The sequence below is a fragment of the Raphanus sativus genome, chromosome 4 (assembly GCF_000801105.2).
Source record: "Raphanus sativus cultivar WK10039 chromosome 4, ASM80110v3, whole genome shotgun sequence".
Classification (NCBI taxonomy): domain Eukaryota; kingdom Viridiplantae; phylum Streptophyta; class Magnoliopsida; order Brassicales; family Brassicaceae; genus Raphanus; species Raphanus sativus.
The window spans coordinates 2645057-2663266 of record NC_079514.1 but is presented as its reverse complement, the minus strand read 5'-3'; the positions used below and the strand labels follow the sequence as shown (position 1 = coordinate 2663266).

At 35.0% G+C, this 18210-nt stretch overlaps 3 protein-coding genes across 3 annotated transcripts; 2 read left to right on the top strand and 1 right to left on the bottom strand.

The window, feature by feature from the left end:
- The first annotated feature begins 3658 nt into the window (after positions 1-3658).
- On the top strand, positions 3659-7525 carry LOC108852185 (potassium channel KAT3-like). The gene is given in 13 exon segments (XM_018625688.2): positions 3659-4012; positions 4439-4654; positions 4740-4901; positions 5116-5173; positions 5261-5578; positions 5666-5905; positions 5989-6087; positions 6168-6200; positions 6313-6498; positions 6633-6710; positions 6797-6875; positions 7017-7160; positions 7291-7525. Coding segments are annotated over 13 exon segments (1971 nt in total). The 5' UTR covers positions 3659-3758; the 3' UTR covers positions 7395-7525.
- A 610-nt stretch (positions 7526-8135) lies between these two features.
- LOC108849585 (uncharacterized) lies at positions 8136-9992 on the top strand. Its single transcript, XM_018623147.2, has 3 exons — positions 8136-8685; positions 9013-9259; positions 9368-9992. Exons 1-3 carry the CDS (start codon positions 8419-8421, stop codon positions 9739-9741), a joined length of 888 nt encoding a protein of 295 aa, XP_018478649.1. The 5' UTR covers positions 8136-8418; the 3' UTR covers positions 9742-9992.
- A 237-nt stretch (positions 9993-10229) lies between these two features.
- Positions 10230-15581, bottom strand: LOC108855323 (transcriptional corepressor LEUNIG). Its single transcript, XM_018629115.2, has 18 exons — positions 15355-15581; positions 14477-14574; positions 14288-14397; positions 13681-14100; positions 13512-13597; positions 13317-13401; positions 13156-13231; positions 13029-13075; positions 12639-12950; positions 12368-12568; positions 12047-12292; positions 11860-11977; positions 11663-11772; positions 11437-11586; positions 11191-11346; positions 10987-11103; positions 10705-10911; positions 10230-10613 (listed from the first exon to the last, which is right to left on the bottom strand). Exons 1-18 carry the CDS (start codon positions 15384-15386, stop codon positions 10470-10472), a joined length of 2715 nt encoding a protein of 904 aa, XP_018484617.1. The 5' UTR covers positions 15387-15581; the 3' UTR covers positions 10230-10469.
- Between the last annotated feature and the right edge of the window lie 2629 nt (positions 15582-18210).

Sequence of the window (18210 nt, the reverse complement as noted above, 5' to 3'; positions counted from 1 at the left end):
ATTCATGCATAATGTTTAGATGAAAAGTTAAATAATGCGATAGTACTAATGCTATAACCCAACTGCTTTCTTCGTTTCTCATCTTCAACCTCAAGTCCTACTCGCTCTTAACAAATGGTCAACACAAATATTAGGTAAAGCATGTTGTTAAAGTAATTAGCTAGTGTTAGAACATCTCCAGTGATACTCTATTTTTCAGTATCATTTTCTAAAGGGTTCATAAATGAATTCTAGAACTAGTTACAATTTAGAACATGTTTTTGTTAAATTCAGAAACTGTTTCTAAGAACTTAACCAGTTTTAGAATTCATTTTCAAAACCTTTAGGAAATGTTTCTGAACCATTTTAAAGGATTCAGAAACTAATTCTAAAACTATATTTTCAGTATAATAAATATTTATATTTAGTATATTTATATGTATATCTATCTTATTAAAATAGAAATATTCTGTTAGACCTAACATTTATTTTGTAAGTTTTTAAATTAAATACACCTTTATACTTTATAGTTAAACCTACATTAAATCACTAATGTTACTTTCTTTATACTACTATCCATGTTTCCAAACAATATACTTATTTTTTTATACTATTATCAATGTTTCCAAACAATATATTTTTTATACTACTATCAATGTTTCCAGACAATACAATAATTAATCTTAGTTATTTTATATCTATCATTTTCTCTTTAAAATTTTGTAGAAACGTTATAATTTCATAAATTGCAAAATAATGAACTTTAAAATTTGGATTATAAGATTACATATCGGTCATCCATCAGTCATCCATCAGTTCAATCGGTTAGTCTCGAGGTTTAGTGATTTTTTTAATATGAATATTTTAAAAACCAAAATTGAATTGTCAGATTTTCGGATTAACGGATATAATCACAATCGGGTTGAATTTAAAAACATTGATTTAAATGCAAAAATATTTTAAATACACACTCTTTAAAAATTACCAAAATATTTGTTAAATTATTAGTGAAATTTTTTATCGTAAAATATTCTGCGCTTCCAAAGCGCGGGTCAAAATCTAGTATATAGTTAAAAGATCAACTTTAGAATTTTGTTGATTCCCTTTTCATTTCATAATATTGAGTTTGATTCAGTTTTGGTTTGGAAAATTCGGTATAGGAATATCATTGTGTTTGGATTACTTCATAAATTGGTTCTGATTTTTATCTGGTTTAAAATAGTCAAACTCGGTTTGTAAAAATTGTCACCCCTAATCCACGGTATCTCAAAGTGACACAAAATCAAACTCCAAATAAAAGGAAGGCTGTTTTGTCTGGAAATTAGTGGCATGTATGCAATCTAAAAAAATAGATAAGAAGGCAGATGTTTTATGTATTAAAGCTTAGTATTCCAAAAGAAAGAATCGTCGTTTCATTCGAATGAAGCTTTTGTGTATATAGTTTAATCAATGCATGTCAATAGAATTAAGGGTGTAAATGGAGCTGTATATAATTCACACAAGTATTTGTAGTTGGAGCAGTATAGGCCACTTCTCGTTGAACTCATATAGTACAGAAGAGCACACACGTCCAGAGAGTCCATAACTGATGAGAATTGATGATCTTCTTGCCAAGACTCATCTTTAGTTTGGAGAAATTTGAAACCATTGAAAAGAAGAAAAGAACTATATTAGAGAAGAATCGTCAATGACAAAGGATTGTTGCATCTGGTTTACTTTTGTATAGTAGATTTTACATATGGTCAGTTCGACACTTGACATGTTACCAAGATGTCAAGTTCGAATGAAGCTTTTGTGTATATAGTTTAATCAATGCATGTCAATAGAATTAAGGGTGTAAATGGAGCTGTATATAATTCACACAAGTATTTGTAGTTGGAGCAGTATAGGCCACTTCTCGTTGAACTCATATAGTACAGAAGAGCACACACGTCCAGAGAGTCCATAACTGATGAGAATTGATGATCTTCTTGCCAAGACTCATCTTTAGTTTGGAGAAATTTGAAACCATTGAAAAGAAGAAAAGAACTATATTAGAGAAGAATCGTCAATGACAAAGGATTGTTGCATCTGGTTTACTTTTGTATAGTAGATTTTACATATGGTCAGTTCGACACTTGACATGTTACCAAGAAATTGCCCCTAAAATGCTATGTATTAAAAAAATGTACAAGTGTCTCTTATTTTATTAATATAGTTATTACTATTGTTGGCATTGTTTTCAGCATTACTATTTTTGTCAGGTGTCAACAATCTAATAAAAACAAAAAAAAATCAACATCAAGATTTGACTTTTGAGAATATCAGTATTTCAACTCTGATACTTAAAATACGTTTATGTACTAAAAAGAACATTATCCTCTGGCTGTATTGTAGACACCGATTATATCATTACCCCTTGTCGCATTAAACATACACATGAGTCGTGAATCAAGCTGACATTTCAGAAAATTTTACAAAATCAGCGATCAATCAACTTTTGATTAGATGGTAATGTTTAGTGCTTTAGGTTTAGCAATAGTAACACTCAACAAGACGGGTTGGATTTTGCATCATTAAATTTTTGTCTATTTATTTTTTCATATATATTTTATGCAACTAAAATTTTTTTGTTCACTAAGATATTTTATGCAATGTGGAGAAACAATCTTCACGTCGGCTTCTAGCCATTAGCCGCATCTATTCGTACACATGACACATTGATACCATTTGTATGTTGCTTTTGCTCTCACCAGGCCATGAACACACAAGATAACCTCTCTGGTCTCTCCAGTCACAGTCAACACTTTCGTTTATTTGTAACTTTACTTGTCAACAGGATCGGCTCAAACATATTTAGGATCCCTGGGCAAAAAATAATAATATAGCTTTTAGATAATTTTTCTTGCAAAAACTAGTTTAAAATTAAAATTGAACCTAATGATTAAAATTATTTCATTATATCATATGACAAATTCTAAACAAAAAGTAGTTTTAAATATATAATTTAGTCAAAATATATGTATATCTGTTTTTGTTAAACAATTTCAAATAAATTATAAAAAAAAGAAGCAAAAAAAAAATTTAGACCCTTGGCCCTGGGGCGGTCGTACTCCCGGCCCTACTATCTAAGCCGGCCCTGCTTGTCAACCTGATAGGTTGCTAGCTCGGTCATGTGCTTAAGACCTGTTTATTCACGATTACTGAAAAAAAAATACATTGTGTATCTTATTTTAATAGTATATATTTGCTATTGTTGGCATTGTTTTCAACATTACTATTTTTGTCAGATGACATCATTAAGCAAACAACTACGTCAAGATTTGACTTTGAGAATCTCAAAACTTTAAATACTTTTTTTCGTACGAAAAAGAACATTATCCTATCTCTAGCTGTATTGTAGACCTCGAGCATATCATTACACCGTTTGTCGCATTAAATACACGCATGACTACATGAGACATATAAATGTAATAATTTAGAAAAAATAAGCAAAAACATTGTTACAAAATCTTTGAGATCTTTTCATAATGCTAACATAGCAGCGATCAATCAACTCTAATTCATTAAATGGTAATGTTGTAGTGTTTTAGGTTTAGCAATAGTAACTGGTTACAAAAGTTATGTTCCCACACATTATTAGGTAAAAAAGAAGTATATAAAGTCAACGCAACTAGCTCACCACCTTCTTGTAAGTTTGTAATCTAAAAAGTAACAAAGGAAACAATAATATAAATGACAAGATAGAGTGAGAGAGGCAAAACCAAGCGTGAAAGAGGGATAAGAAGAAGGAGAAAAAAATGTCGATGACGACTTCAGAGGCGAGATCGCCGGTACCGTTGTTGTTGAGAAGAGGAAGGTCTTCCACGGCGTTAGGGACGTCGGAGCAGAGATCGCCGTCATCGTTACTGTTCAGAAGAAGGTCGAGCAAAGATGTGGGGAACATAACGTCAGTTTCTAGCAGTCTCTTGCCTGCGTTTGGGACGGTCATCGAAAACGATAATAACCCTTCTTCCAAATCTTTCATCGTGCTTCCTTATGATCGTCGTTACAGGTTATTATCGTTGCAATATTCTTACTACTTCTAATTACATATACGAGATGATAAGACCTTATGTTGTAAACAATTATGAATCAAACGTAAAAATACAAAAACACTTAAAGAAAAAATACGATTAAATCATATATATGTTTATAATCTATATATATATATATATATTTGATTATTTGAATAAATTATTTGATTATAGCTTATAACTTCCATATTCATTTTTGTTTGAATAAACTTATCTCTTAGAAAATATACCGCCGCATCCATATGTCAGTTCTGGTAATGAGTCAATCAGCATATATAACTTCTACGAATGTGTCAGGTGTACCACCGATCATATTAAATCCTTTTCAAAATCAACATTTTGTAAAAATAAAATCACTTCACAATATTAATATACTAGAGTAATATTTATATAAAAAATGGCAGGTTGTGGGAATTGCTTTTGGTGATTTTGGTGGGTTATTCGGCATGGGCATCTCTCTTCGAGTTAGCTTTCGAGAAAGCTGCTGATGGAGCTATTCCGACCATTGATCTCGTCGTTGACTTCTTCTTCGCCGTCGATATCGTCCTCACTTTTTTCGTTGCCTACTTGGATACTTCTACTTACCTCATAGTCGACGACCACAAGCTCATCGCCAAACGGTAATAGTTACACCATAGATTTGTTAATATAATAAAAATATTTAATTGAGAATTTATATAATATGTGAAACCGATTAACTATCAGGTACTTGAAGAGCGTGGCCTTTGTGATGGACGTCTTATCAACGTTACCAATTCAGTCAATTTATAAAGCGATAACCGGAAATATCGGACGAGGCCAAGCTTTCGGCTTCCTTAATTTGCTCCGCCTCTGGCGTCTCCGTCGTGTAGCCGAACTCTTCAAAAGGTTTCTTCTAACTGCATGTATATATATACACTTTTTTATATAATGACTGTATTATAGAATTAAACATTAATTTGCTTATCAACATATGTATATGTTTAAAAAAAAAACATATGTATATGTTTTCGTGCACAAAAAAACAAACATAAGTATATGTTTTGACAGTATACTAGACTATAAAGAGACCTCATATTGCAAGTGTAACTTTTTTTTTCAGACTAGAGAAAGACACACATTTCAACTACTTCGTGGTCAGAGTCATTAAGCTTCTTTGCGTAAGTTCTTCAAGACATGTGTGATCCACATACTTGTTATATAACTTGGTAGATGTAAGTAATCTATTTAAATAATTTAAATTTTAGGTTACAATATTTTGGGTACACACGGCGGGTTGCATTTTATTCTGGATGGCCTACCATTATCCAAAGCCCGTAGATACATGGATAGGATCACAAGTTGAGGATTTCAAGGAGAGAAGCATGTGACTAGGCTACACTTACTCAGTGTACTGGTCCATTGTCACACTCACCACCGTGGGTTATGGCGATTTGCATGCCGTTAATACCCGTGAGAAGACATTCAACATGTTCTACATGCTTTTCAACATTGGTCTAACTGCTTATCTCATTGGTAACATGACCAATCTTGTTGTCCATAGCGCTCTACGTACATTCACCATGGTAGCATCACCTCTTTCATTATTGATTTCTTTCCATTCAAACCACCAAAGGTACAACTTAACAAGTACTAACCTTCTTGCTGGTCAGAGGAGTGCGATCAATCATATACTGCGGTACACGAGCAAGAATAAGTTACCTGATATGATGAGGGAGCAGATGCTTGCACATATGCAGCTCAAGTTCAAGACTGCTGAGTTAAAGCAAGAAGAGGTTCTCCAAGACTTACCTAAGGCCATAAGATCAAGCATTAACGAACATTTATTCTGCTCCGTGATCGAGAATGCTTATCTTTTTAAAGGACTCCCTGATGGCCTCATCATCCAGCTGGTGATTCATAAACTATTCCATTTATTGCTGTTCCTTGTTAAAGAAGTCAGTAATTAATTAATGGTTCACTGTTGTTGTTGTAGGTTTCACATATAAAAGCAGAGTATTTTCCGCCAAAGATGGAGATAATATTGCAGAATGAGATTCCAACGGATTTCTACATACTTGTATCTGGAGGAGTGGTATGTCCTCAACATACTCAATATATATTCAATATATATAATTAGACTTCAGTTGATAAAAATAAAAATTGAAATCACAGGAGATAATTAGATCCAAGGGTGCGAGTGAACAGGTAATCTAAATATATACCTTTCGTTTAATCAAAATTTTGAAAACACATTTAATTAGATTCAAAGACTGAACAAGAGATGTAAGAGTTGATCTATACATATATGGTGTTGAAGGTATTGGCTAAGTTAGGTCCAGGGGATATGGTAGGAGAGATTGGAGTTGTCTTCAACATTCCTCAGCCTTTCTCTGTGAGGACAAGGAGACTTTCACAAGTTATCCGAATCAGTCATCATAAGTTCAAAGAAATGGTCCAATCTGATATCGACAACTCCAAAATGATCATCACCAATTTCATGGCTGTAAATTCAACAAACTTTCTATATATAGATTCAATGAACTTAAAATACATAGTTACAAACAAAAAAAACTTAAAATACATTAACAACTATTGCTTTGTAACGTAAGTACTGTTTTTTTTTCTTCTTATTTTCAGTATCTCAAGGAATTAAATGATGAGTTGAAGAAAGAAATCCCTTTTCTTAGAGATTTATTATCTAATGCAGATGCCAAGGTGCGTTTCCTCAAGTCACATATAACATGATGCATAGTCCTCATTATCAATTGTTTTTGCGATAAGTCCATATTATTTTGTGAAAGGAAACGGTTCAGACGGAAGAACCACAACAAAGTAACAATGAGGAGGTAGTTATGGTCTCGAGAGATGAGAATGAAATGAGTAAGAAACATTTCTCTCTAGATTGGGAACATAGTTTGTAAAGAAAAAATTATTTTGATAAAAAAAAGAAGTTTATACAGTAAAAAATTATATGTTCTAACCTTTTTTTAAAAATAAATAAAGATGAAAATTTAAATGCAGAGGAAGTGCCAAAAAGAGAGGGAGTTCCCAAGAGAGTGATAATTCATGGGCATCCTCCTAATCAAGATAACAACAAGAATGGTGATTCAAGTGGTAGACTTATCATTTTGCCCGATTCTCTCCCACTTCTGTTCGACATTGCTGGTCAGTTTCAATCTTCAACTACTCATATGTTTTTCATCTTTATATTTTTGGTATATATATACGTCTATAGATTCTGTATCAGTTCTGGAGTGTAAGTTATAAACTTTATCAATATATATGGTGGATGCAGAGAAGAAGTTGGGGAAACGGGGAAGTACGATTGTGATGGTTGATGGAGCACATATTGAACAGCTTGATGCTCTCCGAGAAGATGATCATTTATATATTTTCTAACTAAGAAAATAACAATTGTGTTACAGTTTTATTTTTGATATCTTTCATATTACGGTCTTCCTTCTTTTTTTCGACGTGTTGAACTAATTCAAAAGATGATAATAATGAAGAAAACAACGGTAATAAAGAAATAGATTCTTCTGCCTCGCTGCAAAAGAACAAAGCAGAACAGAACATATCTCACTATATATGTAAGTTTACAAAACAATGATCGCAGATAAAAAGATACACAATTGTTCAATGTCACAGAAATCTCGTTTCCTCCTACACTAACTCCTTCTACTGTGAACTTTGCCATTGATATATAAATTTCACAAGATGTGTAAATTCTCAACTGGATCTGTTCATCTTGTACAAAGTTGGAGACATTGTTGTGTGGTTCCGTCTAGTCTCATTTAAAAAAAGACCAAATAAAGAAAAATGAATATCAGATCAAAAATATCTTCAACATGGTTTAAGTAAATCAGATTAGGAGATTTTCATAGGATGGTTCGGATGATGTAGTTAGACGTAGATCCTCATAAAGCAAGTAGTATTGTCGGTTGTCGAATCGTTTATGTAAACTTTCTCATAATTGTAATATCATAATAAATCAGCATTATAAAAGAAAAATAGATACCCGTCCGATCTCGGCGCGTTACTAATTAAACGGTTCAGATTTTATTAATCCATAACATTCTTTATAGTAACGTACATACGATTCGATAAAAGAGCATTGCGCTTCCCACAAGCTCTGCTTCTCTCTTCCCTTTCAAATTATACTTCTTTCATCGCCAGTATTAATTTGTCGTTTCTGATCTGTAAACCTAATTATCCAGAATCGCCGCCCGTCAGATCAAAGTTTCAACGAGTTTGCTTATCAAAATAAAAACATCCTTTATCTCTTCCTCGTTGCTTATACTTGCTCGATCCATCCTTTCGATCGAATCTTCCAGCTGAAATCGGGAATTTCCGGTTACTGGGTTTCGTAAAGGAACACACTTTTAGCTTATCTGAATCGTGATTGTTCGAGAGAGAAGAAGAGATGGTTGGTGGAGGAAACAGGAGAGACGAAGGATCGATGAAGCCGATTCAGAACACCAACTTGTTCGCCGCTTTGGATACTCGGAGGAAGAAGAAGAAGCAGTCCGATAAGGCCAAAGCTTCCTCCGAGCCTGAGCCACAGGTCTTCTGGTCACCTACTCCTCTAAAGGCTAAGGCTTGGGCCGATATCGACAGTGACGATGAAGATGATGACTATTTCGCTACCACTGCTCCTCCTCCTCCTCAGAGTGCTTCCGATGCTAAAGAGGTTAGAAAAGTCTATACCTTTCATGTGTTCATTTCTGGTGTCTCCTCCATTGTGTTCACATGCTTTGAGTGAGATACTGCTTGAAACTACTCTCGTTGATCACTCCAGCATTCAATGGTTCTAGCTTACTATTTTGCTTTTGTGGTGGTTGTACTGTCCTAAAGGAAAATGAATCTTGCTTTGTATTGTGAAGGTCGCCATATTATCTAACTGTAATGTAAACTTTCTTGTTGTAGAATTTTTCTCTAGGCAGTACAAGTTTTTTTGCGCATTGTTTGTCTGTAATGTTCATTGGTTTCTGATTGAGATGTCTGTTTTTTTTTGCAGGAAAGTGAGAGTGAAGAAGATGTTCTTGATGAAGGTGATGATGATGATGATGATTTGGAGGAAGAGCATGAGACACAAGTTCATCCAGAAGCAGAGCCTGAGGTGAAAAAGGCTCATGAAGTTCCTGCACCACCTAAGGAGGCAGAGAAGCAGCTTTCCAAGAAAGAGAGGAAACAGAAGGAACAAGCTGAGTTTGATGCTTTGTTGGCAGATTTTGGAGTTGCACCCAAGGATAGTAATGGACAAGGTATCACACATTATTCACGAGATAGAGTCTTGCAGCTGTGGCTCATTACTTGCTGAGAGAATGATTTGCTAATACTGATAAATGTTTCTTTCTGCTAATACCCAACAGATAAGCAAGAAAAGAAAGAAGTCAATGGAGATGGAGAGAAGAAGGAGAACACAACGGGGGAATCAAAGGCCTCAAAGAAGAAGAAAAAGAAGGATAAACAGAAGGAAGTAAAAGAATCTCAGGACGAAGTAAAGAGCAACGCAGATGCTGCTGCAGGTGAGGCCGGTGAGCAGGAGGAGGAGGAGGCTTCTTCTTCCATGGATATCAAAGAACGGCTGAAGAAGATTGCATCAGTGAAGAAGAAGAAATCAAGCAAAGAGACGGATGCTGCTGCAAAAGTTGCTGCACAAGAAGCAGCTGCGAGGAAGGCAAAGCTGGCTGCCGCAAAGAAGAAGAAAGAGAAGAATCACTACAATCAACAGCCAGTGAGGTGAAATCAATCAACCAAACAACCCACCCACCCACCCGTTTTGATATACGAACTTGTGTTTCCCTCTTTTTTTTTTTTATTCATATGAGACTTTGCCTTGAAAGGAATGTGGTTGGGTCGTACTATTAGAGATCTGACTTCGAACCTTTGCTTCTTTTAAACCACATCTAAAGAAACATGTGCATCATCAAGCTATGATGTTGTGGCTCTTCTTCTACATTGTTATTTGTTCGACTTCAAAAGCCTTTTGCACCTTTCTAGGTTTGTATTCAAACTTATCTACCTTAATGATTTGAGTATAATAGTTTTCATAGCTAATGTATATACCCAATTGGTAAGTCAAACATGGCTGAACACCTTAGCGTATGGATATAGCAATATCACAAGAGACTCGTGTCTACACCTACTCTGGTTAGTTGTGTCTCAGAGAGTTGTCACTGTATATCATCCTATTCAATCCATGCTAATACAATAAGAAGTGAACCGAACCAATGAGTGTCAAGTACATTAGGCTGAGCCTCTTAAAAGAGGTTAAAGACTAAGATTACAACAACAGTTTTCGCAAGATCCCAATTACAGCAACAATGTTTAACCATCTGAAAAACTATCTCGAGATCGAAGATGATTTTGGCCGACAACGAACTAAAACGAGAAACACATGTTAAAAGAACCCCTTTGTCAAAGATTAATACCCAAACATAAACCAACTTGTCCTTTTCTCCCATTAGATTTTCACTTCCACAGCTTCACTAGCTTGTCGTGACTAGCTGATGCAACCAAACCAGTTGCAGTTGAAACAGCCAATGACGCAATTAGCCCTTCGTGAGCAGGCAATGCCATCGTCTTGTTCTCTGACATGTTCCATAGTTCTAAAGACTGCAACATACAAGTTTTCACAAAGTTTAGCAGAACAGAACCAGACTGTGTAAAGCTCTGATTCTGTGAATCAAGATGACATCAAACTTACCTGGTAACAACCAATCACGAGTAGCGAAGGGTAAGTAGGATGGAAAACACAAGACTGGAATTTGTTGCCGTTGCAGCTTAGCTCATGAACACATTCTCCTTCGCTACCTGTCCCCAGCGTCCAAACTTTAACCATGTCTTCACTAACCGTTGCCAAGAAGTCACCAGAAGGATCCCAGCAAACTGAGTTTATCGGATTAGCATGGCCCTGTACAGAGAGAAATTAGTATGAACACGCACATATGTTCACAACATAGAATAAGCAAAGTTTTGAACACTAAACCTGCAATGAGTGTCGACAAGCTTGTGTCTCAACATCTAGTACAGATACAACATTTGATGATGAAGCAGCGAGATACTTTCCAACACGTGGTTGGAACCTCATCTGAGTGCTACCACCCTGTGATAGAAACACAAAAGTTAAACTAAATTAAAAGCAACTCAATAACGTTGAACTATAGGCTTTGAAGAGACGAGAAGATCTTACCTTGTACACTCTTGTGCAACTTCCATTGTTGATGCTCCAGTATCTTATTTCGCCATCATTGTCACAGGAACATATGAGATCATCCTTGTTGGGATGGAAGTCAAGTGATGTAACCATAGAAGAATGTCCAATGAAATTACGAAGAGAGTAACCTTTCTGCAAAGTAGATTCACAAAATTTGGAATAAACCAACATATTCATGCAGAGATAAAAGAAAAATTGTATAGTCATCAGCCTTCAACTTACATTATCAGCATCCCAAACCCTGACAGTTTTGTCAAATGAAGAAGTTGCAAGGCGAGGCAGGCTGGGACTAAAACGGACATCTGTTATCATGGCTGTGTGCTCCTCAAGGGTGGTCTTCGGCTTCATAGTGTCTGTGTACCATATAACAGCCTGCAAAAATGGACAAAGTCGAGATGCTCTTAAGTTTCAGAACGACACAAAGATCCAATGATGACTTCTGTGTTACCTTCTTGTCATGTCCGGCACTAGCAAGCATTTTACCGTCCGATGAGAAGTGGCAACAGGTGATTTTGCTTGTGCTCGCACGTACTGAATTCACTTCAGTAAACGTGAAACCTGGTGCAGAGGCAAGGCAACATAATAGTTAAAAATAGTTGACAGTGTTATTGGTAAACTAGTAACGAGTGGGGCTTAAACACACACCTTTACTAACATCCATACACCGTCCAACGGCATCTCGTTGATCACCATCCTCATGGGATAAAAAAGACTCAACGTTGTCGTCAAGTGACCCATCTTCCACAAAACGATCCATATCAGCCTGTAAAACAGCCAAAAGTTAATGCATTATTTTACAAATGTGCACTCGTAAGACGTTAAAGAAACCCACCAACTGATTTGATGGAGATGTAAGAGTCCCAGTTCCATCAGAGCCAAACATAATCATTGGTTTGGAGGAACCACCACTATGAGGCAGATTAGGCATAGACATGGTATCTCCAGGAGTATGAGTTGAAGGTGTAGAAGGTGCTGAGCTTGGGGATGGCCCGGTAGTGTTAGCCGTTCCTGTACTATTAGCTGGCCCAGAAGACGAAACTGGTTGCTTTCTTTTCCTCCCACTCTGATTCTTCATTACCTTCAGTTGTAGGAACAACCTCAGAAACTAAATATCATTGCAACATGAAAAGATAACAGGAGTTTAAGAACAGACCTGTTCATTTCCTCTAAAAGAATTTGACATGCTACCATCCATTGTAATACTACCAACCCCTCCCAACTTATCTTGTTGATGAATGTTGTGATTTGAGCTCTGTGATTGCTGATTTGATAGGGCCTGCTGATTAAGTGTCTGCGGCTGTGGTATATTCCCACCACCCTGTTGTTGCTGCTGATGTAATAGAGCCATCTTTAACTACAAAGCATACACAGTTATTACCCCAATCGTCCAATTTTATCAAACAATATTGCAAGACAATGCAAACCTTTAGTAGCATATCGGTGTCGCCACGAGGCAAAAGAGGGCCACCAGGTTGTAAAGACGATCCAACATTAGGTAACACATCCCCGACAGAACTCCCAAGACCATCCTTTCCGAGGCTCATGCTCCTGTTGTTCAAAAGCATTTTCAGTCTTCTGTTCTCTTCGTTGACAGATTGTGAGTTCAGATTCTGTTGAGCCATCATGAGCTGTTGCTGATGTTGCGGAGTCAACATGTTGAGTTGGTGAAACGACTGGGGAGACTGCATAAATGGTTTTTGCTGCTGAAGAAGACCAGAACGAAGCTGATCAAACCCCTAAATCAGGAAAGAAAGTAGCAGTCAACAAAACTGAGAGACCTATCAGAAAAAAAAAAGAATATAGATAGAGCTTACAGTGAGTGGCCACCCTTTAAGTGTAAGGTTGCTGCCTTGATTTGAACCTAAAACAGATAAACAAGATCATAATCAAGTTCTTATACGCTTAACCAACTTAAATGTTACACTCAGGATCGAAAGTTACCAGGAATTCCAATCAAGGACCCTTCTGGAACAGCGGTTCTGGGAGTGAGGACAGGATTGATCTCACTTTTTATATCCTAAGCAAAAATAAGCACATCAAGTATTAGCTAACAGTAAAGATCTACAAGGGACTAGACAAAACATAGATTCAATATTGCATACCACTGCAGATCCTCCAGGAAGTTGCTGAGTTCGACCTTGAACTTGTGGAGACATACCACCACTTGCTGCACCATGTAACACTTGCCTGAGATTCACCAGTTAATGACATTAGCACAAGAGAGAGATATTGAATGACTTTTCGCTGCAATATTCATTTCAGACAAAACAATGAAGGCATAAGTATGAGAATAGCACCCTGCATGCTGTCCAGAAGCTCCAGAAGATTTCAACAGAGATGCATGAGTTGGATCCAACAGTTGCCCAGCATTGTCCCCAAATCGCTGTGGCCATGGGAAAGAAAAACTAATGAGCGATAAGAAAGAAGAGATTGGAATTAAAACATATGTCCTGCCTCTAAACTAACCTTCATAGCAGCCTCGTCTAAAGACTCCCTCTGAGTAGGCATTTTGACCCTCTCCTCGTATGTCTTATTATTAGCTAAGGCACTGCCAGACCCAGGATTTTGCCTCATAACCGGGTCGCTGTTATTACCAACAAGTCCATTTGCTGATCCATTTGCAAGATGGGACCCATCCCTCCTCTGTGGCTGCTGCTGCTGCTGTGGTGTAGGCTGCTGTTGATGTTGAGGAGCTGGCTGCTGCTGCTGCTGCTGTTGAGAAGGTGGTTGGTTTTGATGTTGTTGCTGCTGCTGATGTTGTTGTGCACGTTGCAACAAGAGTTGTTGCATTTGTATTTGCTGTTGCTGTTGTTGTTGTTGTTGCTGTGAGACCTGTGGGTGTTGAGATTGCTGCATTTGCTGTTCTCTCGCTTTGATCATCTGTGTCTGTAAAAAACACCACACATAAACAATTCAAAACCTTAATAAACTTAACCAACACAGAAAACTTACTAATTCAACTGTAAGCAATCAAACTGCTAACTTAGTGCATATCACTAACTCAAGAGAATATTGCAGCTTTGTACAAATGTACGAATCACTAGCAGTGTGGGTAAATGAAAAAAAAAGATACCTCAATGTAAGATGCGGCAACCTCGGAGTGCTTCTCATTGGTCCTAGCAATAAATATATCCCAGAAGACAGACCACCACTCAAACAGAAATCCTCCAGGCGCGTCAATAGCTATAGAAAACAATGCAAGAAGAATGTAAAGTTCAAAAGGATTGTTGTAAGAAAAGTCAATAAAATTATGATTTCTTACCGACTGGATCCGATGACACTTTGCCTTCAGCTTGGAAAGCCTGAGCTGTAGCTTTTAAATCTCTTTTCACCAGATAATCGTAGATGTACACATCCAACCTGTTCCATTCCATCCAAGAACAATATTTAGAGAGTCGCAATGTACACAACACCGACAACATCAGAATCTATAACACATCAACTAGGCATAAGCAAATGTCTGAAAATCTAAGTAAGGAAACTCTCCAAAGAGGAGCATAACATTAAACTTAACAACAACCAAGAAACAAATCATCCAGTTAGTAGCAAAAGTTGTTTACTTTCCTGATGGAGCTATTAAAGTCACACTTGTAAGCCAAAAAGAAGAGTAATACATAAAGCCTGATGACACAAGAGTCAACCAGAATTGGATAAACAAAAGAGTTATCTTATCCAGAGATTCTCAAGTCCACTGGAAGTGACTGAACACAAAAGGACTAAACTTTAGCCAAAACATGCAGATCTTACCAGAACAAAAGTCCACCCAAAGCACAAAATCTAGCAATAACGCTTTCTGAGAATAGAAACTAGCCTAATGGCAAAACAAGCAAAAATGGTAAGAGTAGAAAAGCTAAACAAATGAGTCAAGTTTAAAAGGTAAAAAAAACAAGCTAACCCAGAAAGAAAGAATCCAGATCAAGTACAAGTTATTCGAAACATAAGGACCCTAAGAAAGTGTAGACTGTAGAAGAACACAAACCCTAGAATCAAACTGTAGCTTGAGATAGGAAAAAAAAACAATGCATTATAAAATCCCAAACCCTAGAAAAAAAAAACAAGCAAAAACACCCAGAACCTAAAGGTAACGTCTTTCAGTAGCAAAGCAGCAGAATCTAAGTGAGAAAAAAGTAAAGAACTCACATTTTATCAGCTTCCCAGTTGGTCTGAGACATATCTGTTGTTCTTCAACAAAAACTAACCAGTTGTTTCAAGATTACCACTTGAAACAAGCAATCAGAACAGAGGATTAAAGGGAAGGAGACAGAGAGTTAAATGATGCAAGTTTGAGAGAGAGCGAGAGAGAGAGAGAAAGTTCATTCAATAGAGTGTTAAAGAAAAGACATTAGAAGTAGCTCATCTCTGATTACAGCAGCAACTAGAGAGGTACAATTAATTTATTACTGTAATTAATGGAAAAGCAAAAGATAAAAAAAAAGACAAAAACTTTTTTTACTTGGGAATTAAAAAAAAAGACATATTATCTCGGATATAGATGCAGATGAAATGTCCGGAAACCAGAAACGTGTTGTCATTATATTTTAATAATTTTATTTGCCTCTTTAAAAAAGAAAATTTTGAACAGAACTACAGTAGTTTCCATGTCAGTTGAAGGAGTTAGCTTTATTAGTGCTAAATTCTTAAAACACTCTCATCGTGTTGTAAAGCTAACCCGCCATTATCAAATAACTTTTGCTTTTTTTATGACAAAAATAACCATTTATGACCATTTTTTTTTTTACTTTTTCAATTTTGCATGAAATTGTAAACTTAATTTCATATAACTTTAATATTAACTATCTTTGAAAAAAAAACAATCTTTGGAAATAATGTAATCTTGATCTTAGGCTTTAACAAGCTTTGCATACACTTAATTTAAGCAGCTGCATGGAGTTTTTTGGAAGTTTCATATGAAAAAGTTTAGAATTATTGAATGTTATCGGGAACTTTTGTAGTAAAAAAACGTGATAAACAAAATGGAAATGAAAATAGTAAATAAAGTGGAAAAAGTTATGTTGATCGGACATAACTTTTTTTCACTATGGACATTGTTGATTGGAATGCATATGTATATTGTTGATTGGAATGCATATGGATAAAATGCAATACATATGGACAAAATGCAATACATATGGACACTGTTGATTGGAATGGTGTAAGGTTATCTGATCAACAAGTTCTTTTTGACACCATCATAAAACGAGGATAACATAATGGTCTTGCAAGAAAAAAACTTGAAATTTCTCAACAACGAAGCAAAACAAAATGAAAACGTGGCTTTTGAATAGCTCCGAGATGCTCATTCTGACTTAGTATAGATATATCTATTGGTGATCGAAGGCATAGAGTTAAAGAGTGCTGAGTGCATACGACTTTTAGGACTTAAACATTCGTCTTTTCCGGTTGACACAAATGTTGGACATATAGCAGTTCGACTTGGTTGGGTTCTTCTTGAACTTTTACCTGATGGTGCTTAGTTGCATCATTTATTTAAGTATCCTTCAATGGATTCAATTCAAAAATATCTTTGGCCACAATTATGTAAACTTCCGCAAAAAACATTGTAAAAGTTACATTATCAGATGATAACATTTGGAAAGGTCTTATGTACGAAGGTTATTCCTAATTGTAATGCATGTCCGATGAAATTAGAATTCAAATATTTTGCAAGTGCATATGTCAGTTCCAAAGTTTTTCTCGAGTGTCCTGAAGAAAAGAAAGAAGAGTGAGACACTTCTACGCAATCATATTGTCATGATGATGATGCAAAGACTAATTCGATTGTGACTCAACTGATTCAGTTGGTCATGCATGCATGAATTTTATTGAATGTGGTCATGGTACTGATATATTTTCTCATTCTCCATTTCTTTTATTGAATTAATGAATAATGTTTTAGTCTAGATTTGATATGATGACTCTTGATAATGGATGCTGCCATTTTAAGCTCTTTAATTTTATGCTACCATTTGATGCTTTTTTTTAGAGAGTGTGAGACTTTTGTGCAGATTTTATAGTTTTTCATCTTTAATTGATTTTGTGTATATTCATATAACATGTACCAGTAAAAACTGCTTGCAATACATGATTTTGTGCACAAGAACAACAACATAGACAAACATGTCTATATCGATATCTACTTTCCAAACCTTGTCATAATATTTCAAGTTGATGAGTTTGTTTTAACGAGAAAAACTGATAAAGTTCAGTGTAACAGTAACAATTTCTCAGCTAAGAAAAAAAAATTGACAAGTTCTCATTGCATTGAAAAGTTTCATTTCAAGTTGCTGAGTTTGATTTAATTATAAAAGTGTTGAGTTTACTCTCAAAATAGTAATAAGAAGAAAAATATGATTTAAAATTACAAGAAAAACTCTATAAATTAATAATATCGAAACTATATATTTTATTAATTTAGAAAAAAATATTTTAGATATATCTATTTAGAATTTATATTTTTATAAAATAAGAAAATAGTTATTTTACTGTATATATGTTAATTAAATTTTATAAATTTGTCTTGCAGATTGTCTTTATTATATTATTGGGTGTATATGAAATTTATTTCATTGAATTTAAATATTATTTTAAAGATAATTTTATTACATATCATCAAAATATATAGAAGTGTTTGGAAAAAAATAGAAATAAACTTTATCGTGAATAAAAAATAAAAAAATACAAGATTTTGGTTATACTTATATAAAAATATATATTTTATTAGACCATAGATTTACATAAGATTTTCTAAAATATTATTATCTTACTATTTTATCAATTTATGCATATTTAAAACCAGCAAAAATTAGGATTAAAGAATTTTTTATTTATAATATTTATTAATTTATTGAATATTAATCGTATATTAAATTAAATACTATTATTTATGAAGTGATTTTGCTTACTTGTCATGTTCTCCATGATTTTAGCTAATTTTGCTTATTTGTCATATTTTTATTAAGTTTAAGCTAAATTATCATTGATGTATTATTTGTTTTG